The sequence below is a fragment of the Colias philodice genome, chromosome 28 (genome assembly GCF_061535455.1).
Source record: "Colias philodice isolate Cphi_HAF_F1 chromosome 28, ilColPhil1 Martin Lab GWU primary, whole genome shotgun sequence".
Classification (NCBI taxonomy): Eukaryota; Metazoa; Arthropoda; class Insecta; order Lepidoptera; family Pieridae; genus Colias; species Colias philodice.
The window spans coordinates 4005210-4031861 of record NC_143113.1 but is presented as its reverse complement, the minus strand read 5'-3'; the positions used below and the strand labels follow the sequence as shown (position 1 = coordinate 4031861).

Sequence of the window (26652 nt, the reverse complement as noted above, 5' to 3'; positions counted from 1 at the left end):
TAGGTTTTGTTAAAATCAATAGGGCAAACCCAATAAATACCTACATCAGACTGCAAGTAATGTAAAGCTCTCAAAATATAATAATTAACATTATTGTACTAAATCTTTTCATCATCTACCGGTGGTAAATATAATAAACAAACAATGAACGATATTATCAATAATGTGTTTAACTCATGTGCGCCTGAAAGAGAAATATATGACTACTTATTTTACTTCCAGACACTATGAAACATAACACTGTAAATAAAAAAAAGACGGGTTGCACTCCGGGAGTGCCGGCAGAAGTGAAAACTTGATTATTAACGTTGAGCATGTTTGATATTGTGGAATGGTATCCGTCTTACGCTTTTTCGATCAGGTCACGTGTCCTGACGCGAGTTTAAGATTTTATACCCATTACATAAAAAGTGCTCAACGCCGCTAAAGAAGTTTTCACTTCAAAAAAATGTTAATCAAATTATCCCTTACTGAATTGAAATCGATTCAGTAGCTCTTGATATTAGCATGTTCAATTAAACACACAAACTCTTCAGTCTTCAGCTTTATATTACGCGAAGAAGTATAGTCTATACTGTATATAACTGTATAGATAAAACATTGCGACAAACCATTGACGTCACGCGACGAAAAATCGCTTTCCCATCCCTACATGATGTTCCCGCCCTAACTATTCCTACCATGCGCAGTTAACACCCTTGTATAGATCCACAGTCGTAGCCAGGACGTCGGACAGGACAGACCATGTACCGGTAAGTACATACTGTATAGGTAAGTATACATAAAAAAAACGATTCCAAGGACAGGCTGAATAAAAAAGAATTCGCGCGCCAATTGAAATACAGATAATGAATGAGCGCGTAAAAAATGTTCTTTTTTTTTCGTGAAATGCTTTTTAATCTGTGCGCTGTGCTTAAAAGCACCTGTGGCGTTCAATTGTTAAAAAAGTTGCCGTTTTTAAATTAAAAGCTTTTTGGTAAATTAATTTAACTTTTCTACGAGTTGTTTATTGTACTTAACCTTTGTGAGCAGTTTTAAAGACATACTGCAAGTAATTTTATTGCATAAGAAATGTTTTAAATGCTTTCTGTTTGGAAAATTACTTTAATGAATGAGAAGAAAATCTTGGAAAATCGATTAAATATTGTGCAATAGTATTTTTCTCTATAAATCAATATAAAATAAAACAATGTACTTACATAGTATTTAAATATACTTGCTCTTTTAATATTCAGACGGCCATTGATAAAAAATCTATATACGTTTTTATGTACTAAGTACGCTAAAATAAAACTTTAATATGTTAAGTAGGTATCAGAGAAATCGGTTTATTTGATGAATGTGCCACAGTAAAATTATTGTAAACATTGTTAGGTTCGAATGCACAATTTTCCTACAGTTTTTACAATCTTACGGTGGCAAATATAACTTGTCCTTTGAGATAAACAACAAATAAATAAAGTATAAAAACGCAAACATAAATTAATTTTATTTTTTTATGTAAGTTAAAAATCCAATTTCTGTTAAACCTATGGGGATGTAGGATAATTGCATAAAGTTAAAAAACAAGTCGTAAAACAGAGAACTGCAAATTTTCTGAATCTATCGGCCTTGTAAAGTAGCTAATGTTGTAAAAACAAAATGTCGTCGTCATATAATTACCAATCCAAATGTACTTAATATAATTAATCAATTCAAATTTTTACACCTTCGACGAAGTTAAAATAAATATACAACAGCAGCTTTTACCATTACTTACGATAAAGCTTCCTCAATTCTAAGAAAATATGTATTGCAATGAAAATGACTGACTCTGATACCCGAAATATTGGTTTATAATTTTAATTGAATAATAAAAAACGTAAAATTCTTATGTAAGTTTGTGAATTATTTGTTAAGGGTTTTTGTTACTCATTTATGTGCGGTTTATAGCGTTCTTTTCTCTTTTCTCTGCCCTCTTTTTTCTTTCCTCATTCCTCATTCTTCTTTCTTCTTTCTGATTTCCTTTTTCCTTTGAAACTAGTAGACTCATCCAGTAGACTAACAAGACAATCTCTTGCAGTATCAACATGGGGATCACAGCATTACTGGTGCTGACCTGCCTCGGCTCAGGCTACGCTTGGGGGGGTCTGTTCAACCGCTTCAGCTCTGACATGCTGGCCAATTTGGGGTACGCGAGGTCCCCGTACCGTCACTACCCATATGGACAGGTATGTGGATTGTTATTTCTTATTTTATAACTAGCCCCGCATCCCGCGGTTGGACCCGAATTTTTCCTTTTAATAATAATGTTCCTGTGGGAAGATCCTATGCATCCTCTTCTAAGTTTCTCCTTAAAACGACAGCCATATAGCAATGGCAGTGAACGTCACGACAAAATCGGTCCAGCCGTTCCTGATATTAGCTAATAAACAGACAGAAATTGTAAAAAATACTATTTTGGTTTATGTACAGTGTATACATTTATATGCATATAGTAAAAATCAATTATTTCAATATTTAAAACAGACACTCCAATTTTATTATTGACTAGCGGTCCGCCCTGGCTTCGCCCGTGGTACATATTTCGCAATAAAAGGTAGCCTATGTTCTTTCTCAGGGTCTAAAGATTATCTGTGCCAAATTTCATCAAAATCGGTCCAGTAGTTTATGCGTGAAAACCATACATACATACATACAAACCTTTATAATATTATTAGTAATTAGTAATTAGTATAGATATAGATTTCTAGCAATTCGTTTTAGGAGAATAGGTACGCACTACGCAGTAGGTACTGATTGAAGGGAAAAATGGTTATAATGGTTAGGGAGCCAGGTGCAAATTTGGTTAACTATTTCCTCTCAAGAGATAATTCGTCAGACGCATGAGAGTATAGTATTATAAAGCCTCGTGAACGTCAGCTGGCGCTCGGTTGGGGGGGTGAGCGGTTGTAGCCTCCCACGCACATAGGAAAAAAAATACATTCATTCATTCATTTCCTCTCAGCTAAAAATTTGTCAAATTGTAGCTAACCCAATATCTCAACGAAAAAAAATAGTCAGCTGGTTACAACATGGTGTATTATACGTCAGCTGGTGTCTCGAACATGAAAGTTAAATTTAAAGAAAAATTTATTTTCCGTTATTTCCTCTCAAACAAAAATTTACCTGATGATAGCTTATATGTAACTGTGGATAAATATATATGTCAGCTGGCTGTATCTTGGTGGAAAAACCGTCAGCTGATACGGGAGGCTACAACCGCTCTTCCCCCCAACCGAGCTCCAGCTGACGTTCACGAGGCTTCATAATACTATACTTTGATGCATTTTACTAATTACCGCTTGAGAGGAACTTGGTCATAAAATCTGCTGCTGGCTCCCGGACCATAACACTATAGGTAATAATATGATTGTAATTTCCTTATGAGAGAAATGAGTTGTTTTACAGCGGTAAAAAGTAGCTATAGAAACGAAGGTCCAAAAAACTATGAGTACCTAGTAAATAAATATCTTTATTATTTTAAAATACACACAGGCTAGCTAATTAAAGATTTTTTTTACAACAAAAAATATTATGGCTTTTAATTTTGTTTTGCATGTGATTAGTTTTCTAGAAAAAAAATTATCGATCTAAAGAAAGCCGATCACACTAATCCACATAAAAATTACAAATCGTTACGAAAGCCTTTATTGTAACTATCGACTTCTACGAATAATGAAAATGAATTTATCGATCCAATTCCATGAAATGACGTCACTGTAAAGGTTGAAGTTACCTGATTGATTCAGTAAAGTTATGGAAATACGCAATAGTAGGTAACCGTTTAATCAGAATTAGGTACCACAAAAACCATGTCCATTTATTTTTACGAAATAATTTTGGAATGAAGTTCCTTATCATCATGACATGACATTTGCGAATGGGGGCTGGACGGACGGAAAAAAGGAGACGAAAAGTTGTAACGACACTTTTTCCTATAGTTGTAAGCCGCACGACATACGCGTGTTTTTCTGTCTTTCTCTCTCTCATAGAAAGCAAGCCCGTTATATTAGGAACTTCGTTGAATCGGGGTTTCCCTTGACACCTCTCAACTTTTTTTTTTGTTATGGCTTCAATCGTATTTAAAAAGCATAATGTATAAAGATAGAATTTCAATTCATATTCCAATTGCATTTGCTATTTTACACATCCCTTCAGAATATTTTCCTCATTACCGTAGTCACTGTCAGTGCTTCTAACACCAAAATGACCATCATCATCATCTACACCAACATTCAACAAGAACATCATCATGACTATGAATTTCATTTACCCTAACCATTTTATATTCCCACGAATTTTATTTACCCTAACGGCCTAACTAATTAAAATTCCCCCTATACATTTTTCTGGCAAATTAATATGTCATACAAACACATAAATCTGCACACATTCTAGCTTTACATAAACCCCCTGAATCAATAATAATTACTCTATCAACTTTAAAATTATTCAACGAAATACGTCATGAACACGCCATAAACCTATTTAGTAAAGGTCACGTGTATGGATCACGAAACAAGGATTTTAGCCATGCATGAGCGGGCATTGAGTGAACACGATTGAATGAAGTTTATTTTTAAACAGTTGAACTAGACCTCTTTGATGTAGACCTTTAAAGCTCCTATATGTCACAGATCAAACAGCTTATGATGTCTATGGGCAGTCATTCTATAACCGAATACCCCTAACCCAACCCTAACCTAACCAGTAAACTAAACATTGTTAGTTTACTGTCTATGAATAGATTATTACCAATAAGGTCAAAAGCTAACCATTTCTTACTACAATATTTTAAAAGATTTTTTTAAAGAATAGAAAAAAAGCACGAGGTTAGATTCCCGCGTCTTTACATCCATTCCGAGGCGAAGCAAAGCATCTTTATATTCTTTAAAAACATGATTTAAATGTGCTGTTTTTAGAGATCGTGGTAGTAACCTATCTGCACTTTTTACTAATTATATCATTGATTGAAGCTACAAAAATTTACCAGGCTTAGTCAAGAATACAATTTTGATTAATTACTGTGGATTTTACTAAAGACAACTCCTTCCTAGGTGGAACCCGAAGAGATCTACGCGGAGGCCCTCGAAGGCAACCGCATAGAGGACGCTGACGAGACCCACTGCTATAGCTCCCCCTGCATCACCAACGGGGACTGCTGCCGTGGTCTCATGTGCTTGGAGACAGGTAGGATTTAGGTTATAATCTAATTTAAGTGTTCTTTATGAATAAAGGCTATTTTCTCATAGAAACTGCTGCTGTGGGCTGTAATTAGACACAGGTAGGATTCGTTTCATAATTAGTAAGCATTTCTTTATGAAAATAGACTATAAGCTATTGTGCATCGTCATCATTACACCAGGGTTGCAGATGCTTCTGCAACACATGGTGAATGTTTTGTCCTTATAAAAATATTATATTTATTTTAAGTACAATAAAATGTGTAGTAAAGTATGATTATGATTCTATTGAAAATTCATGATCAATTAAATGATCGATCATTTCATGAAGTGAGCAAATCTACGATATGGCCACGACATGTACATAACACAATATACCTACAAATATTTTTGAATTTAATCTATATTGGTCCCTTTCGTTTTCTTAAAGTAATTGAACATTTAGCGCACAAATTTTACTAAAATAATAAAGTAACCCCTGCTAACTCTACTCACTAAATTACTAAATATTTTCGGGATACCATTAAAACTTTTACAGTTGACTAACTTCTAAAATGAATTTGCTTTGTTCTAAACTACAGGCTTGATAAAGTGTTTAGGTAATAATTTATTTGATCAAAGATAAGTAAAGTAATAAATTGGTTTTATCTCAATTTACAACAAGACAATATTTTGTACTTATTTGGCAAATTCAAACATAAATACAAAGTATGATAAATAATATCACTATTCACTACAGAGTATAAAACAAAGTCGTTTTACCTGTCCATGTATGCATGTGTGTCCTATGTAAACATGTATGTCCTATGTAAATCTTTAAAACTACGTAACGGATTTTGATGTGTTTTTTTAATAGATAGAATGATTAAAGAGGAAGGTTTTGGTATATAATTTATTAGGTTTTAGATAAAGCAGGCGAAGCCGCGGGCGGATAGCTTAGCTAGATATATAGATAGTTTAGCAATAAAAGTTATCTTGACGGATTTAAAACATGAATTAAAAAAGCGCGTTTAATTAACAATTTTACAATATCTTAATTTACAACGAGAAAATCTTTAGAAAAAAAAGAAATACTAGGCTAAATATTTTATTTGTTTCATAATACACTGCAATGTTCGAAAATCTAAAATAAACATCTAACCATTTCAGAACTGCATAGTTATCGAACGAATTTGAACAACTAAGCAGTTGTATTTTACGTCAGCAATATTTTCTTTGTCAGCAGTTTTGTTAAGGTTTCTAGTTCTTATTTTTATAATAAACACGTATATAATATCATTAAATTATAGTAGACTAGCATTCTACCCGCGGCTTCGCCCGCGTAGTCAAACGAAAACCCGCATAGTTTTTGGAATTACCATTATAAAACCTTTGTCCTTTCTTAAGTTTCAAACTATATTTTTTTCCAAATTGCAATGAAATCGGTTCATGAAAAAGAGACATACAGAGTTACTTTAGAATTAATAATGTTCGTAGAGATAGTACATGTTCGTAGAGTAGTGTATAACCGTATTCCTTTATGCGGTAGAATAATACCTATCACTTAAGTTTCACTGATCGATTTTCTTTTACAGTAAAGGTGAAAACCTACATTGTTTTCATTGTCATCATACAAATCGACCATGATCTAAGTAAATACTTTTTGTTTATAATCATATATTATCTAATCTATTGTACATATTTTACAAAGTATGCATGCCATTAGTGAAGTAGTTACGTACATAGTACATGTATACCTACCAAACAGTTACCTTTAATAAAAGAAAATTTTCAAACTTGCGGTCAATTTGAGACAGATAATGTACTATTAAACCAGTTATAAATTTAATATGAAATTAATCCATACTAATATTATAAATGCGAAAGTAACTCTGTCTGTCTGTCTGTTACTCAATCACGCCTTAACTACTGAACCAATTTGCATGAAATTTGCTATAGATATATTTTGATACCCCAGAAAGGACATAGGCTACTTTTTACCCCGGGAAATAGAATTGGTTTTATCCCGGAAATCCCACGGGGACGGGAACTATGCGGGTTTTTTTTTGACCGCACGGGCGAAGCTGCGGGTGGAAAGCTAGTTTAATATAAAACACATTATTAAATCTATACTAATATTATAAAGCTGAAGAGTTTGTTTGTTTGAACGCGCTAATTTCAGTAACTACTGGTCCGAATTGAAAAATTCTTTCGGTGTTAGATAGCCCATTTATCTAGGCAGGATATAGGCTATATATCATCACGCTAAAAACAACAGGAGCGGAGAAACGCGGGTAAAACCGCGGGGCACAGCTAGTATTAGGTATATAAGCTGAAACGTTAAAACTGTAAAAGATAGTTATTTTTGACGTAACCTATGCATGCCATTTTCTAATATAATAATCAATAAACCATGCGTTGGTTTTCAGTAAACATGAGCTTGTTAAAAATATATGTATTATATTGGAAAAATCGTTCATTCCGGAACGAAAATTCATTGCAAAAGTTCAAGCATAATATTTTTCAGTAAAGTTATATTTTGATCGGATATGTTAACCGATTTCCATGAATTATGGCATCAATTTATATTCAAACTCAAGCTCATTACTTTTATTGGACGCGATAAATTGAAGCATCTATAGGCTATTTTGTATAATTTTGTATCATCTATATTAATAATATGTGCTAATATTATAAAGCTGAAGATTTTTTTTGTTTGTTTGAACGCACTTATCTCAGGAACTACTGGTCCGATTTAAAAAATATTTCTGTGTTAGATAGCCCATTTATCGAGGTAGACTATATTTTATATATCATCACGCTAAGACCAACAGGAGCGGAGCAACGCGGGTAAAACCGTGGGGCACAGCTAGTTTGTAATATAAAGGATGTTCGTAACTTCTTTTCGTTGAAAACAACAGTACTTGCAGAGATTGAAAGAGTGAATGGAAAATCTATGAAGAACGGTTGGGTTTCAATTACAAGCATATTTCAGGAGCTTTTTTTATCTTTATATATAAAAATGAATCGCAAAAATTGTTGGTAAGCGCATAACTCGAGAACGGCTGAACCGATTTCGATAATTATTTTTTTATTATATTCCTTGAAGTACGAGGATGGTTCTTATGTAGAGAAAACGTAAATATTATGTACCTACCACGGGCGAAGCCGGGGTGGACCGCTAGTATAATATAATATTATAAATGCGAAAGTAACTCTGTCTGTCTGTTACTCAATCACGCCTAAACTACTGAACCAATTTGCATGAAATTTGGTATGGATATATTTTGATACCCGAGAAAGGACATAAGCTACCTTTTATTGTGAAATATGTACCACGGGCATAAATTACACAGAAGTATCTAAATTGTATAACTTTTATGACAGAAGCTTACTACCCGCGGCTTTGCCCGCTTTATCCAAAACCTTTAAAATATATTCTTAAACCTTCCTCGAGAATAACTCTCTTAAAAAACCCGCATAAAAATCCGTTACGTAGTTTTAACTTTACTATTTAGTGATTCACGCGAAGTCACGTGCACAGCTAGTTAAGCAGAAAAAGCTAAAGAAAAACGCTTTCCACTCAACACAAGTTGAAAAGCTCTTGGGAGGTGTGAATTAGAGAGAGCTTTTAACATAAAAGGGAATTTCACTAAATGGCGTTTACAATTTTTATTTTTTTAAGTGTATTTGATATTTCAATTTTAAAGCATTCAAATGCTTTTTAGATATACATATATATATTTTAAAAAATAGAAAAAATCGAGATTTTAACTGAAAATCTGAATTAATGAAGTTAATATTTAAAATATATCACAGAATTTTTGTTTCTTTTTTGCTATTAAGTGTATTTTAATTTTTTAACAGAATATTCGAATATTTATGAAATTGAAACTGAAAATATCGTTGCATTTTTATTATAATAATATAAGAAACACTTTTATATCTAACACGAGCACACGAGTCAGAAGTAATACTTCTTTGGCAAGATTCAAAGATACCAAAATCGTCCATGACGTGACGGTATTGCCATGGCGCGAACTTGAAATTTTACTCTCAACGCGCCTAAAGAAGTTTCATTGCAAAAGTTTTGCAGAAAAAGAATTGTGCCTTTGCAAAAAAATGTTGTCAAAGTGACCTTCTAACTTGTATTAAGTTCAGCTTCTTAATCCAAAGTCTATTTATTAAAAAAACATCTTATTTCTACTTCAAACATTTCGAATATGAAAATCGTCACCTTTCAAATATAACTTGTAATAGAAAAAGTTTATTTGCAGATCCATTACAAATTTTGTAATTAAAAGTTTTCTTGTTTTAATAATAATTTTGTTCTTGTTAATAATATACAGCTGTAAGATTTTGCACTGATTGTTTATACACCATGAACATATATTTTATAACCTAACCGTCTTCAAATTAAAAAAAAAGACGGGTTGCACTCCGGGAGTGCCGGCAGAAGTGAAAACTTGATTATTAAGGTGATGAATTAATTTTTCTAACATTTACGGCCCTTTTCAAACCTTCGTAATTTTTATATTATTAAAGTTGTCGTGATGAAAATTCTTGACAAGAAAGTTCAATAGTAACACAATACGTCTACCGTTTTAGAAACATGATTCCATGATATTTTCTCGATAGAAAAAAAATACAAAGTTATCATTGTTATTTTTTTTTAATCTCTGGCATCTTCAAAATAACAAACGTAAAGTTACGACTTTTTGGATATTAACTATAAAATATACAACCTATACGTCTACCGTGTTAGAATTTTGAAATATGCGATGGTTTTGAAATAAACAAGAAATACTTGAAATTAGCGCGCGACCAGCCAATATATCGAGAGCCGCCCTGCACCTTCCTACCCCGATCGCTGCACGAGTCATTCCCGCTACGGCCGTCACACGGGGAACTTGTGTCGCTCGCGCAATCGTAAAAAAGGGTGACAACACGATAAGACAAAATGAGACAAATGGGGACAATAAAGAAAATAAGAAGAAGAAACATAAAGGTTGGAGGAAAAAGAATGCTTACAATTGGAACAAATTAATGAAGTAAGTTGGTTTTATTTTAAATTTGATGATAATTGTATTATAGACGATGTTTGATATGTACCCCTGTTTTAAGTACATAACGAATGTGTTAGATTTTTTCATTTATAGCATAAATAATCTGTTCAGAAATCCGGAATCCAGAAGGAAAATAAACCCACAGATTGTTCACAATGTGAATCCACTCCTTCGTAAGTACCTTTATTCAGTCAAAAATGTATGTTATCAAAGCTCTACTGGTTTTATCGCATGATTCCATTTTTAGCAAAAAGCAACAAAGTGCAAAGAAATAAAAAATCATGGTGAACTTAGTGGAAGTATGGCGGACATAATATAGAACAGGAGTTCATTGGAGTAGTATTATATTTAAAAAAAATACGAAATAATTTCAAGAATTACATTTCTTAGAAGGTGGTAGATAAGTATGTTGTATAAAGAATTTGATGTTGATATTTATTTCATTTATACTTACTACACCTGTGCGGGAAATTGCTTAGTAATAAAACAGGTTTATATTCATATTTACATAGTAATGTGAGTTTTCATTTCGAAAAATTTTGTGTAAGTATATTAAATTGAGTTCCTGGGTGATCTGGAAACACAATTGGGCCCGGAAGATGGCGCTGCAGTCACTCCTCCTAATGACATGAACCGATTTGGATGAATATTTGTGTGCACATTTCATTTTTGTGGGATGATTGGTTGATTCGCTTTCACATTAGCTAATATTATGTATTTTTGTTGTTAGAAAGTAAACTTAATTTAATGTTTATAATACATTATTATTGGTATAAATAAGCCAGTGTTCGTCTCACATTGCTGTACCTGCCTACCTACCCTACCAGGGCCTAACTTTGTTCTGGCTATTTTATTTTGATTATTTGTAATGAATAAATACAATTATAATAGAGTGCAAAAAATAAATACATGCGTCAATATATTTTGTGTTTTTTTTAAACAATTTTTTTATTTAAAAAAATATCATTCCGACCGCGGCTTTGCCCGCGTGGAATTAGATTATATCGTGAATTCTGTCTTATCCCACAGAAGTGTTCAGTTCGGATAAAAAGTATCCTATGTGTAAACCCAGGCAATTAGCTATATTTTATCAAAATTGGTAATGTAGTCTTGACGTGATTAAGTAACAACTAACAAAAAAATATACAAATTAACATCCAAAGTTTCGCATCAGTTTAACTGTATTAGCGATATCTTCCACTCTTGACTTTGACTGAGAAGAATTAGGGTTTATAACTTCTTTCAGAAATATTACCTTTCATTTCTGGGCATGATGTAATATCTACGTCAGCATCAAATTCTATCTAAATCCATTCAGTAGTCCGCGTTATTGAGTACCATTTCATTTTTTCAGAGTAACAATATTTTTTGTTATTTTAAAGATTAAGTATTTATAACCTGTATTATTTTGTAATAAAGTAAACATTACGAAATAATAATAATTATTAATAATGTCTAAGTAGTTGTTAAAAAGAAGATTATTTGTTTATAAGCAAGAAAATAAAACCAATAAATCAACAATTAAATATATGTATAAGAATATTATAACTGTATGATGACTCCATTTATGTTTGTCCCGAGTCGGCCAGCGGCAGCGCGGCGAGTTTGCAAGAATGACTTCGCGCACACCCGCGTTCGCGATAGCGAGCTATTAGACTCCGCCCGCCAAGCAGTAGATTTTTTTTTGTGTATCGTCTTAACGTTGAGCATGTTTGATATCCATCGTTCAGGCCACGTGTCCTGACGCGAGTTTAAGATTTTATACCCAACGCCGCTAAAGAAGTTTTCACTTCAATAATTTGAGATGGTTTCGAGTCGATGTCAGTGGTCTATAAAGTTATATCGAATACAAAAAACACATAAATATAATATACATATTTTCGATACAAATCTGAAATACATTGCAGAATTTAATACTGTTTACAAGTTACAATAAGGAAAAAGTAAATGGTATGTTACCATGGCAACCATAATCAACAACAAAATGGACGTCATAATTTAATTGAAACAAATGTAATATATCTCTGCCATATAACAATTATATACTTGAGACTTCATAATATAGCCACTATTACAGGTAAACTGTTGCCTGGTAGAAATCCCTCATAACGATAAGGTCTCCCATTTCTTTGTTCACTTAAAAAAGACATTTTATTTTGATGTGAAATCTTTTGTAGAGATGTTACGTCATATAATTGAGCAAAGGTCAAACGGTCGAAGCCTAGGGCGTCTGATAGAGGAAACTGAACCTTTTAATAATATTATTTTTGCCTACATACAAAATGGTTTTATTGTTATTACCTTATTACAATGGCAAAGATTGCCCTTGGGTGAATGTTGTTATATATATACTAGCCACTTGTCCCGGCTCCGCCTGGATTCACTCATGATAAAAAAAAATAGCTTATATCACTCAGGAATGTTTCTAATCGGTCCAGTATTTTTGGAGCGTTCTTTCCAAACAAACATACACACACAATCTTTCTACATCATTACATGAATGTATATACTACTCAAACTCAGTATGGACAAGAGAATCGCGTATTAGCAAACTCTTGCATAAAATTTGATGCGATTTTCATTCTATTTAATTACTAGCTGCTCCGCGCGGTTTTACCCCCGTGGCTCCACCCCTGTTGGTCGTAGCGTGATGATAGATAAGCCTATAACCTTCCTCGATAAATGGGCTATCTAACACCGAAAGAATTTTTCAAATCGGACCAGTAGTTCCCGAGATTAGCGCGTTCAAACAAACAAACAAACAAACAAACTCTTCAGCTTTATAATATTATTATAGACTAGCGGTCCGCCCCGGCTTCGCCCGTGGTACATGTTTACGTTTTCTCTACATAAGAACCATCCTCGTACTTCAAGGAATATAATAAAAAAAGAATTATCGAAATCGGTTCAGCCGTTCTCGAGTTATGCGCTTACCAACACATTTTGCGATTCATTTTTATATATAAAGATTATAGATTTATTAGCTAAATAGCGTTCTACATAATATTTACATAGCTAGGCTAACTATAGGTAATGTTATGATAAAACATCACATATTATTACGCAGAAACTGTTGAAAATTAATCCAATTTCCATATTTGTACAAATTAATAGTATAATTAAAACCTAGTTCATTCAATTAAATCTAATAATTAGCAAGTAATATAACATGAAAATCTTACATAATATTATCAAATGTGAAATTCAAGGATAAATTTATTATTTCATTCTACTTAAAATTATTCACGAGGGATTTATCAAAACCCTCGTCTGAAATACAAATTATTTTGTACATTTACAAATGTATAGGGTTGGCACCTTTGTGTTTATAAATCTTCTTTATATATAAAAATGAATCGCAAAATGTGTTGGTAAGCGCATAACTCGAGAACGGCTGAACCGATTTCGATAATTCTTTTTTTATTATATTCCTTGAAGTACGAGGATGGTTCTTATGTAGAGAAAACGTAAATATTATGTACCACGGGCGAAGCCGGGGCGGACCGCTAGTCCTTGATAATAATATATTATTAAATGTTTCACTTTGTTATATTGTGTATTAGTTTTCCGCTAAATATTTTTTCCGTAAAGGGCAATAATTAACTTTGCTGTTTACTTACCTACTACATAATAATATGTTAGGTAAATCGTTAATCTCTAACGTTGGCAGCCCTATGCCTTCAAACATTTTCATATTTCAGCTTAAATCACGTAACTTATGAAATCCAGAATTATTTTAATTCAACAAAATTAATCTTCTATTTCAAAACCCTATACTTGATTAAACCCATTACAGTTGTAATTAAAATAAAAAATATGTGAATATCATTTTTTTAAGTGAAACTTCTTTAGGTGCGTTGAGAGTAAAATTTCAAGGTCGCGTCATGGCAATTCTGTCACGTCATGGAATAAGGCGACGATTTTGGTATCATTGAATCTTGTCAAAGAAGTTTCACTTATGTCACATGTGCTCGGCGCACACGCTCTTTTTTTATTGAATTAATCTCGTGTGTAGAAACACAACTAAGAACATTAAAAAAACGTACATAACTTATACTTCTTGTAATTTCGTGAATACAGGATTAAAGTGTTCCGCCAAATAAAAATTTAATATTTTCCCTTGTAATAAATAATAATATTACGTGCTTCTAATAAATATATGATCAAAGAAATTAATTAACGTTCAAATAAATTTTAAGCCAGCGAATTGCTTTCGCAAAATAATTCTCCGAGGAAATCAGGAAAATTGTTTATTATAATTAATTTACCTACTCATGAATAACAGGAATATTTAACGATTTTTATAAATTAGTTAATAGACAGTTTCTTCTTTATTCTTTCAGTTTGATTTGAAATATAAAAATACTAGATTTTCGCCCGCGTTTTCAAAGAAAGAGCCGCATAGTTTCCGTTCTCGTGGGATTTCCGGGATAAATAGTAGCTTATGTCTTATTCTGGGTCTTCAGCTACCTACATAGTACATACCTACCAAATTTCATTGTGATCGTTTCAGTAGTATTTGCGTGAAAGTCGAAACACTAACAAACATCCATATACGTATACATACTCACAAACTTTTGCATTTATAATATTATTACATAGTAGGATTTGATTAAAAATATCAATAAAAAAATATTACGTACCTACGTACGTACATAATAATTGAAAATAAAATATTTTAATGTTTTCATCGTCATTCTTTTAGAGGCTGGCAATTAAAAAAAATGCAACATTAATTTAAAATTAAGACATTCTCAGTACTAAAAATAAATTACATCGCATTCTCTTTGCTGACGCTACATTTTTTAACAAAATAACAGAATTTTTCGCACTTCTAGCAATTGGAATGAGAAGGCATGAAATAAGTTATCTTGTTAATGGACACAAATATTAGTCTGTATAAAGGTTGGGCTTGAGTTAATTAATGTTTCATACTAATATTAAAGGTGATATTTTTTTCATGTAAAAGTCAACGAATTACAGTTCCTGAATGGTATAAATTGTAATAGAATATCACTTTCAATGTATGAAATTTATACATGCTTAAAACTATATTCTACTAGCTTTCCACCCACGATTCACCCGCGTTTTATAAAGAAGAACTCGAATCGTTCCAGTTTCCGTGGGATTTCCGGGATGAAACCTACCTATGTGTTAATCCAAGTAACCCTCTATATGTGTGCTAAATATCACTGTAATCGGTTTAGTAGTATTTGCGTGAAAGAGCAACAAACATACACACATACATCCGTCCTCACAAATTTTCGCATTTATAATATTATTAGTAAGATTTTTTATGTATAGTATTATTACAGATAATAATATAATACCTACTATAGGTAGTATAAAATTTAATAAATTTGCTACGTTTTCTGTTGCGTAAAAATTCATCTACATATTATACAAAATTGCTCTACCGTTTTATTGTCGCCAAAATGTTTCGAATAACAAAAAAGAAAAGCCTCGAACAGAACCTTGTTATAAATTTGAGGGAAAATTTCACGGAAAATTCGTAAAAACGAATCGTAATTTCATTAACGCAAATAACCTTACCTGCGTATTTGCTCAGCTTTTAGTGGAAGGAATTACTTTTTTGTGAACGTGTCTTTAAATCTAAATAACAAGATGATAAATATATTAAGACGATCGATTTTTTCAGCTAAACTTATATTTTGAATTCGAAAACTACTCTTTGTTTTTTTTTTACGATTCCACATAAACAATTGTACGATTTTCCGTTTAGGATGATATTATGTCGATAAATATATGGAATACTGTAGACTGTAGAGGATACTATATTTTTATTTTGGAAAATACTTTACAATAATTGGAAGAGCACAATTTCATATAAATTCAGTAAAGTAATAACTTTACTGAAATTGCGTTTTACGAATGACTAGTTAAGGCATGCAGTTTCAATCAGATAAAAGTTGCCTATTCGGTTAAATAGAAAGTGGTCAAAGTTAGTTTGCTATTGCTACTAATATATTATTATAACTAGCTGTTCCCCGCAGTTCCACTCCTGTTGGTCTTAGCGTGATGATGTATAGCCTATGGCCTTCCTCGATAAATGGGCTATCCAATACCGAAAGAATTTTTCAAATCGGACCAGTAGTTCCTGAGATTAGCGCGTTCAAACAAACAAACTCTTCAGCTTTATGATATTAGTACATAAAGATTATTATAAAAGTACCTACAGGATAGGAAAGGACATAATATTCTTTTGAGGCTTTATTGCTCTGAATATTAGAGCAAATTCTCTTATTATATTCTCTATTCATTTTCTAGTATTATCATGGACGAATATAATTTAAATATATTTGTCTATGGTATTATCAAGTATTATATCAATTGTTTTGTTCATAGATGAAGGCGGGAGATGCCTGCCGGCGTTTGCTGGTCGAAAACTTGGTGAGATATGCAACCGTGAAAACCAATGTGACGCCGGGCTTGTATGTGAGGAGGTTCTGCCAGGTAATTGTACTTAGTTAATCATATACATAATGTTTATATAGTTTAGATTTTATTAGAATGTTTTAAAGAAATTATTTTTTTGTTTATTAATGGCAATGTAAATCACTTTGAAATATTATTGTAAAAAGAATTCCGATTTAGATTCGGTTCTTAGATTTTATACCTATTGACTGTGTAATAATATGTTATTTTTAGTTTGTACACTATGAGTCACAGTAGGGTTTCAAAATCATGTTCTTTTATAAAGTCACAGAATAATAATTAAAAAAAAATGTTTTAAAGTAAGTTTACCGACCTATATTATATTTTATTACTTATCTAAGTGTTTTGCCGATACATTTGTGTTATATTAGCACTATTTGCCTCAACAATAGGTACCTATAACAGCTTGAGTTCATTGCTTATTGACATGTCTGGTTTGTGTAAATATTTCACAAATGTGTGTAACATAATGTTTGTTCATGATGGAAAAATATAATTTCGGACACCTACCTACTTAAATTAATTAAAGGATGCGTAGGTACATAACAATTGATTTAATTACCTAATTGAAGATTACAATTGAATATAAATAACACATCGTTTATTAAAACTTCCTGGTTATGTCCCCGACTGTTCAAAAAATTACTTATTCAAATGTATGTGAATGCAGTTTTTATGAATGACATCGATGGTGTAGTTCCTAAAAAAATATAGTTCCGAAAAGATTATTTACCTACTAGGCTACTACAGGTCACTTTACCTAATTTCGCCACAAACGGCGTCGGATATTTAAGGAAAATACCGTTTGATTTTAAACAGCAAAATTTTACAATTTATCTACTTACTACTACATACCTATACACACAAATAAAAATCAACCTACACAACCTACAAATAAGGTTCAAAATCCAGGTGAGATGCACGTCTGCCGCCCGCCCACCGCCGGCCACAAGCAGTATAACGACGATTGTACCACGTCCAGTGAGTGTGACGTCACACGGGGCCTCTGCTGCATCATGCAACGCCGTCACCGACAGAAGCCGAGGAAGGTAGGTTAATGTAACCGGCCAAGTGCGAGTCGTACTCGCGCACGAAGTGTTCCGTACTATGGGTTTTAATTTTTAGTATTTGTTGCTGAAATACATCAATTGTAAAAATTTCAGCTATCTAGCTATCACGGTTTATGAGATACAACCTGGAGACAGACAGACCGTTTACCGTTACTGTACGGAACCCTAATAAAAGAGGTGTTATGTTTTCAGTGTGACCCAGGACATTTAAGTGAAAAAAAATAAACACAGAAAACTAGAGGGTTAGGAATTAGAATTTTCGTTTTCATTAGGTATATCTATGTTTTTAATATATAGTTTTAGGTATATATTTAGTAATTCATTGTAAAACATCAATATAGTCTTAGGTATATATAAAATTCTCGTGTCACAATGTTAGTCTGCATACTCCTCCGAAACGGGTGGACCGATTCTCATGAAATTTTCTGTGCATATCGGGTAAGTCTGAGAATCGGCCAACATCTATTTTTCATATGTACCACGGGCGAAGCCGGGGCGGACCGCTAGTAGTATATAATATATTATTGGTAGATACGTACGATGTAATGTTTGATTTTTTAAAAGTTTCCAATGTAAATTTATAACCTACTAGCGGTCCGCCCCGGCTTCGCCCGTGGTACATATTTCGCAATAAAAGGTAGCATATGTTCTTTCTCAGGGTCTAAAGATTGTCTGTGCCAAATTTCATCAAAATCGGTTGAGAGGTTTAAGCGGGAAAGCCTAACAGACAGACAGACAGTTACTTTCGCATTTATAATATTAGTACCTAGAGATGGAATGTAAAATGTCTATCTTTTAAAATTTAAATCGAAATACCTAATTTAGTCGAATCTATTACTAAAACTGACTACGTGACCAAAATGTCTTAGTAGGCAGCTGTAGGCAGTATAATATTACCTATGTCAATAATATAAAATACGTAGTCGTGTTTTCTTCATATAATTAGAGTTTCTTTGTTGAATACAAATATTTACTAAAACGCTTTATTTTGACTCAAAAGAAATATTCAGATTCATCGACCAATAAAAAAAAATTCTTGTTCCGTGAAATTTTGTCGAAATTATACAATGAAAATAATTGAACACATAAACATAAGCTAGGTACTTCTTTTAAGAAAATAAATGAATATGAAAGTTTTTGGCCCGTTATTTTGTACACGAATGAAACCGCGGGGCATAGCTAGTTCATTATATTCTAAATTAATGTACCATGTTTTCCTTTAATAGTATTATTTCGAGAAAACATCACTGTAATTTCCAAACGAATGGTTATTCATTACGTGGGTATTTTACTGGAAAAACAGAATATAAAAATTACATTATAACAACTGCGGGTTATAATTTCGACGAAAAAGTCCCTTGTTTTCTCTTTACTTGAATATTTTCTTTAGCATTTGTTTTTCTAATGTTATATTTATTCTGATTGTTTAGAAGCTCGCTTATGCCTACATAATTTGATTGTTTTTTCAGTTGTATTAGGGCATACATTTCTCGGTACGATTTTTTAAATATATCTTATTTTCTTCTTTTCAAATAATACTTCGCTCCGTGCGTCCGTCCCAAGCTATAAATATTAGCTAATAGCAAGTATAGCTTATTCCCGAACAGAGTGAAAAAAATTTGATTTAATTTTCATATTCACGTTTTTCTCTCCATTAAAACTCTGCCATAATAAAAACGTTAAAAATGCAGAATTGGTCCAGTCGTTCTTGAGTTTTACGCTCATCCACACATTTGGCAATAATTCATTTTTACATACCATCCATCCTCACAAACTTCGATTTTCTGTCCCTCTTAACGCACGGACTGACTCTGGTCAGCAACGATTCATCATACATACTTAATACAACATTATTTACAGAGCTGCGGCTACTTCAAAGAGGCCCTTGTATGCATAGGCCCTGTAGCCACCGACCAGATCCGCGAAGCTGTCCAGCACACGGCTGGTGAAAAGAACATCGGCGTCTTCAGAATGCACTAATTTCTCTTTCAGAGTAAAATGAACAACCCATCCTTGAAATTACTCCAATTGTTCATTCTACTCTTACCGATTGTTCATTTATGAATCGAAATGTTCGTTCACTTTGTTCCTTTCTCTCATGAATCACGATGAACATTTTTATTCATAAATTTTACATTACCAAAAAATGGTAGAGTTATTGCAGATTTTGAGATTTGAATATAACTGTATCATTTTCTTGGCCACTCGTTGATATATTATTCATTAATTAACATTACAGATGGAATATTTTTGACTATATTTCGTAGCAGATGAATAATTTGGTATTTTTTTCACAGTACGGCAAACGATTAATGAATAATATGTCAAATTAAGGTCTACTAAATGAATCATCGCTTTGAAAAACGGTCAACTGAAAGTCCTTTTATTTATTTAAAATTACAAATATTTAGTAGAAAAAAAAGAGGTTTTATTTTCAATTATTGTCAAATTGCTGTAGACATAGTCATATTTAGATGTAACATTTTAATTATTCTATATCTTATGAATGTTGTTAAATAATATACTATATGTGTTTAAACTTTAATAAATTTAATAATAGAACGTGATAAGTCTTCAAATTTAATATATCCTGGCTGAGGCATTTATTAGATTTAAATAATATCGATGTTGATTCAAATAAAATAACATATCATATAGATTTATCGATTTGTAGAATAAGTTGGTGTAAAGATTATCTTTGCTTCTTTTATTAATAATTATAAGTACATAAATAGGTTACGAATTTCACAATGACGTTTTGACTATGTGTGCAATGTTGTAAATGTGTGGGTTATGGATACAATTCGCTTACGCATAGTCAGACGTCAAATGTGAAAAAAATAAATATACTGTCTGCTAGGTGCTTAGGTAAACGATACATATCATTGTATTATTAATACGTAGAAATAACATTTAAATACATATCAGAGACTATCAGAAACCTATGTTCGCGATCTCGAAAAAGCGCGGGAATACTTGATGGAATTTTCTTCTAAAAAAAACATAATGGATATTTCCCGCGTATTTTCTAAAGATCGGGACGGCTTCCTTTCTTACCGTAAAATGTTTGCCTAATAACTGTGATGGTGTATTTTTCTGACATTGAAATAATCTATTTTTCTGCCAAAATTTAACTGTTAAAGGTATGAAATATCTTCTGAATGTTAATTCAAGGTTGGGCCTAAGCTTCGGACATAGAAATATGGTCGCCGTTAATCTTGTCATAGTTTTAAGTCCTCATATTACTTGTATTGAATAATATGTGTTATATTAAATGAATTATGTCAGCAATCGTGTTTTATTTTTGTTTACTTAACATACCTTCTACCAAAGACATGCAGTCTTTATATTACGTATTGAGTTGAAAAAAATTACACATTTCTTGAACATATTATATGTATTATTTACATAATAGTATCTCATTTGTTTCCCAGTAAAAATATAATTGAAACATTCCCAAACACAATAAATAAAACATATCAATGCATTCGAATATTTATTAACTCTTGTAAATATCGACATCAAGAATCAAAATAATATAAATGACAAAAATACACATCTTTTTAACATTAGAATATATGTACATATTTTATGAAATTCAGATTATATTAAGTATCAGTTACAAGACCTATAATGCATACAAAGTTAATATGGAATTGAACAAATATTGTACTCTTTCATTTTATACTATACTAATAATAATATTTTGAAGACAATCATATTGTAAAACTTCATACGATCCATACTTATTAGGTAGATACTATCTTTTTTAACCACATTAAAATCATTTTTGTTGTACATGTTCATAAATAGTTTAAAAATCCAGTCAAAGACAGCTTCAGTCGTTTCAAAAGATCTTCAATTTATCCGATCAAAAAGGGTGGTGGTGGGGGGTAGAAATAGGGTAGTGGAGGGGGAAAGGGGCGGTAGAAACCCCCGTAACCCAAACCAAAACCGAAACCGCGGGGGCGTCCATAGCCGTAGCCGCCATACCAGTGTCCTGTTGTTGTCTGGAAGAGAAATTATGTGTTAATAAGCTTGACTATTTTAACGTGTGGAAAAATTGACCGAATTTGAAAAATAGTTTTTATTTATATATTGATCAGTACAATTTTGAAGCTCTATTTCTTAGGACTTTTAAAATTAAAGAAAAATCGCAAAGCGTTGCGTAGCGTTTTTATTAGATCACAATATGGATTTAATATTACTATAAAACAATTACCATAATATGTAAGTCTTGTTTTGGCAATTTTAAAATAATTACGAAAAATGAAGAGTATTTTAATCTTAGAGCATTAAACCAAATTTAATATTCATGTTTTGTTAGTTCTCGACTATTTTTATTTATTTTTTATTTTATATACACTAACACTATAACTGTATTATCTGTTGTATTATCTGGTTCACCATTTTTAATTAAATTAAATACGAGAAACCATTTCAATAACAATCAATGAATTGTAAAAAATACACGTATATTTTGCAAATACATATTTCAGAAACTATTTTACTATTGTCTAATATAATAGATAAATAAAGAACCTATATTACATACATCACAATAACACACACACAAGAGAAACCATGGTCGTAAACTAGTTTATTCACAACTCAAGTCTTACTTCAATTACGAAGGGCTCAAAGTGGTGAGTTTTGGCCCAAATTAGTTTATTAATTGCTTCAGTTATGTTTATAATCTTGTTAAATATTGTATCCTATTAAAATATAGTTATTAATTGATAAACTGGGTGGGTAATGGGTTACATACTAATATTATAAATGCAAAAGTTTGTGAGGATGTGTATGTGTGTGTTTGTTACTCTTTCACGCGAATTATATACTACTGAACGGTTACGGTTACAATGAAATTAAGCACACATATAGAGGGTAACTTGGATTAACACATAGGATAGGTTTTATCCCGGAAATCCCACGGGAACGGGAACTATGCGAGTTTTTCTTTGAAAACGCTTGCGAAGCCGCGGGCGGAAAGCTAGTATATTATTATACATGCTCTAGCTACCCATTTTGGATTTAATTTATCATTTGGCATCCTTTGATACATACTTTCATAACATTTATATGTATAGAAATGAAAAATGTGTACAAATTCAATTTTAACGAATTGCTTTTATATTTATTTTTAACTAGCTTTCCGACGCGGCTTCGCCCGCTTTGTCTAAAACCTAATAAATTAATAATATACTACAACCTGCCTCTTGAACCGCTCTATCTAGTAAACAAAACTGTACCAAAATTCGTTGTGTAGTTTTAAAGATTTAAGCATACATAGGGACATTGGCATAGGTATAGGGACAGGGAAAGCGACTTTGTTTTATACTATGTAGTGAAGCCGGTCCTGCCCCCCTAGTCAAGTGGCTTTCTGTTAGCGTAGCGTTCAATAGAATAGACTACGAATGTATGAGATTGACGTAACCTGTAGATACGTTTATCTACAGCCTACGTCAATCTCATACATTCGTAGTCTATTCTATTGAACGCTACGCTAACAGAAAGCCACTTGACTAGGGGGGCTGTATACACCCGGGGCTATTATAAATGGCCTTTGAATCGAAATTGTTATTGAATTTACCAATTTTGAAACTTTAATTAAACTACATAGTTAAAATCTCTCGATTGAGGTATTTTGACTATGAACATTATCTGCTATACAATATTTTTATTAAGTTACCTAGAAAATAGTAATATTATTATTGATGTTGCCCCCTTGTCGCACTATTGCAGCGACTTATTTCGGGGGCCCATACAGTGAGAGGGCGAGTCACCATCTGCCAACAAATTTTTACTTCCCTTAAGTAGAAAGGCAGGTGCCATAGTTTCCATAGTCCCCAATGCCAGTCCATGTAGCATCCCATTCCATAGCCCGGTTTATTTTGCTTCCATTTCTCACAATAGTCCTACATCGGCCGCGGACTGCCTAGGACTGTATCTCTATAGTGCAGTCATGGGCAGGCTGCGGCTGGTGTCCCACAACACAGTAAAATTCTCGAAAGGGCCCTCTGCGTGTTGGATCCGTGTCTTCACGCAAGCCTTCCAAAGGTCCGGGTACCGTCCTTCTGGTGGTACCCGAGTATTATGGAACCGATTTTTTTTTATTATTGAATTTCAGGATGTTGAAATACTAGATAATGAAACTACGTTATTTATTTGGCATGAATTTAACATGGATTTTGTAAACGCATACTTTACTAGTAAAACTGCGTGTTAATAAAGTAATAAGATTTTAATGATTATCCAATTTTATTAATAATCCTACTGATATTATATAAATGGTTTGTATGATTGCTTATTTGTTTGTTTGTTACGCAAAAAATGTTTAATCGATTTTCATGAAATTTAGCACACACATAGAGGGTAACTTGGATCAACACTTATGATTTTTAACACGAAAGTCTCACGGGGACGGGGACTATGCGGGCTTTTCTTTGAAACGCGATCGAAGCCGCGGGCGGAAAGCTAGTATCATATAAATCGAGACTTACACGAAAAATAGTTTACACAAATAATATTCAAATTCATCGTTTACATTTCTATAAATTATTTGTAGAAGAAAAGCTTTCTATATCTAGAAATATCTTGAATAAATTTCACAGCCCATTTAACTTTACGAGCTAACTTCAAATAGGACACCTACGCAAAACCTTTTGCAAGAAATAATAAAAGAAATAAAATACACACTATTGTATCAATAGACCTAACGAAAAAAAATTAAATAACTATGGCACAAATCAGGTTTATTGCGTATAGGAATTTCTTCCAACCAATGTTATAATGAAAAAATAAAAAGCATTATTGTGACTCTACATAATTTGAGTTTCAGTTTGAATGCGCAATATTTATTGTGCATTTTTTTGACTTATTGAGAAATTTGTCTTTATGTTAAAGAAGTTGTGTTACGCTCAAAACCGAAAATACTCATTGAACAAATAAATAGTCTATATGTAGTTTAAAAAACTGAAAAACTGAAATTATTATATTGTCACCAGTCTTTGATGAGTGTACAAACATACAGGTGAAGCTAATATTATAAGCGTGTTAAAAATAGTTCACAACGCGTTATGATTACAAATTTCGCATTGTGGATTCAAAAATTGACACAGCGTTAGTTCATTATAAAATTTAATAAAAAAAATGTTACTTACTTGAATAAGAGCAATTAAAACTAGTAATAAAACACACACACTAATCCCTTTCATTTTTACTTCTTATATTTAAAAAAAGCTTAAAAACTGAATGAAACAAAGACTCTTGGTGTAATTATGACTGAAAAAGTCGATGTTACATTTATATACAAACTTCTAAATTTATCGTTCAAACAATTACATAAAACTTTATTATTTCTATGAAATAGAGTTCAAAATAGATCAAAAATTGAAATGAGCACTTAGTACCTTTTGAATCCAATATAGTTTTTAGCATTAGAGTGATAATAAAAGGACATAGAACCAGAAAATGATTTGCGTTTTAATGTTGATTGTTTTTTGTTTCCTATGAAATATCATGCAAACAAATTTTAATGAGTAATCATTAGAATTTTTTGTGTTCAAGGTGTAAGATTTGCCTAAGGTGCCTATTTATCAAGGAAGGCTATGTGCCTATGTATTATCACGCTAAGACCAACAGGAGCCGAGCCACGCGGGAAAAACCGCGGGGCGCAGCTTGTTTTAAATAAACTTGCCAACATTATACTTTAGCCACAGAATACTTAATAGTAACTAACGTTACTTTAGCGTCCACTCCAACACTATTTGTAACTACTGAACTAAAATTATTTCACTTAGGGCCGATTTTTTAATGCTTGGATAAAACTTATTCGTCGAATAATATATAAAACTACCATTTTAAAAACGTAATCTAATTGCCCGTATTTGACAGTTTACGTGACATTTTAATATTATCGTGTAATACTTTATTGGACGGATAACTTTTATCCAAGCATTGAAAAATCGGCCCTTAAAGAAAACTTCGTTATTTGCTGATCAACGATAGTATATTTTAAATTTAATTTTTATTGATATAATATCGCACGCTGAGAACGAAAGTGACCTAACTCAAAATTTTGCAAAAATGAGTTATACTCATAAAATGACTCAGAATAAGGTATTCTATCATCTAATAAATCAAAAACTATCCTATGTCACCTAGAAACCGAAAAACACGTATGTTGCGTCTCTTTATAATTTGCGTATTTTAAACGTCCCTCCGCTAAAATAGTGACCGTTTTAGTATTATGTCGGCACGGTGATTACATTTCTTAGTTTTAAAGTGATTTAATCCTGATTGCGGCGTTTATTTACCGAAAGGTAAGTAAATATTTTGTCAATGTTCTAATCCTAACAAGACCGTTATTCGTATTAGGTCACTTTTGTACTAAAATGCAGTTTTTGAATTGTGACTTAAATCATATTAAGTCATTTTTGTATTATCAACTATTCTAAAGGTAACGACATATTTCTCGTTATGCCTGTACTTTATTAAATGCTTTCTTTGTTTAAGTGTATTATGTATAAATAGGCCGTTTTAATAATATTTTGATAAGTTAATTTTATGGCGTATTAAAGTTTATGTCGTTGTTTCAATAATAATTTGTTTAAATATTTAAGTTTAGGTCATTATATGAAGAGATTAAAGATGATTTTATATTACAAATGGTTCAAGAAAATGAAAAAGAAAACGAAAAATTCATACCCAAAAAGTTATCATGAAATACAAGAGTTTCCTCGCTGAGTGATCATCATCATCTGAGGCTCTACAGCTGCTAGTGGGCCTTGGTCTGGTCCAGTATTTTCTTCCAGATCTCTCGGTCCTTTGTCTGAGTTCTCCAGATTTTCACAGCAATCATTAGATGCCATCCAA

At 32.2% G+C, this 26652-nt stretch overlaps 1 protein-coding gene and 2 long non-coding RNA genes across 4 annotated transcripts; 2 read left to right on the top strand and 1 right to left on the bottom strand.

Annotated features, from left to right (window-relative positions):
• The first annotated feature begins 701 nt into the window (after positions 1-701).
• On the top strand, positions 702-21066 carry spab (space blanket). Its single transcript, XM_089712338.1, has 6 exons — positions 702-752; positions 2063-2210; positions 5079-5211; positions 16616-16723; positions 17618-17754; positions 19636-21066. The coding sequence occupies exons 1-6, from the start codon at positions 745-747 to the stop codon at positions 19753-19755; spliced, it is 654 nt and encodes a 217-aa protein (XP_089568464.1). The 5' UTR covers positions 702-744; the 3' UTR covers positions 19756-21066.
• LOC149476295 (uncharacterized) lies at positions 9611-11169 on the top strand. 2 transcript variants are annotated; one of them, XR_016317876.1, is made up of 3 exons: positions 9611-10234; positions 10361-10422; positions 10497-11169. It is a non-coding gene; the product is annotated as an uncharacterized LOC149476295 (long non-coding RNA). The 2 variants fall into 2 exon arrangements; XR_016317877.1 differs by having other exon boundaries at positions 10343-10422.
• A 206-nt stretch (positions 21067-21272) lies between the features above and the next one.
• LOC149476293 (uncharacterized) lies at positions 21273-25039 on the bottom strand. Its single transcript, XR_016317848.1, has 2 exons — positions 24939-25039; positions 21273-21785 (listed from the first exon to the last, which is right to left on the bottom strand). It is a non-coding gene; the product is annotated as an uncharacterized LOC149476293 (long non-coding RNA).
• Between the last annotated feature and the right edge of the window lie 1613 nt (positions 25040-26652).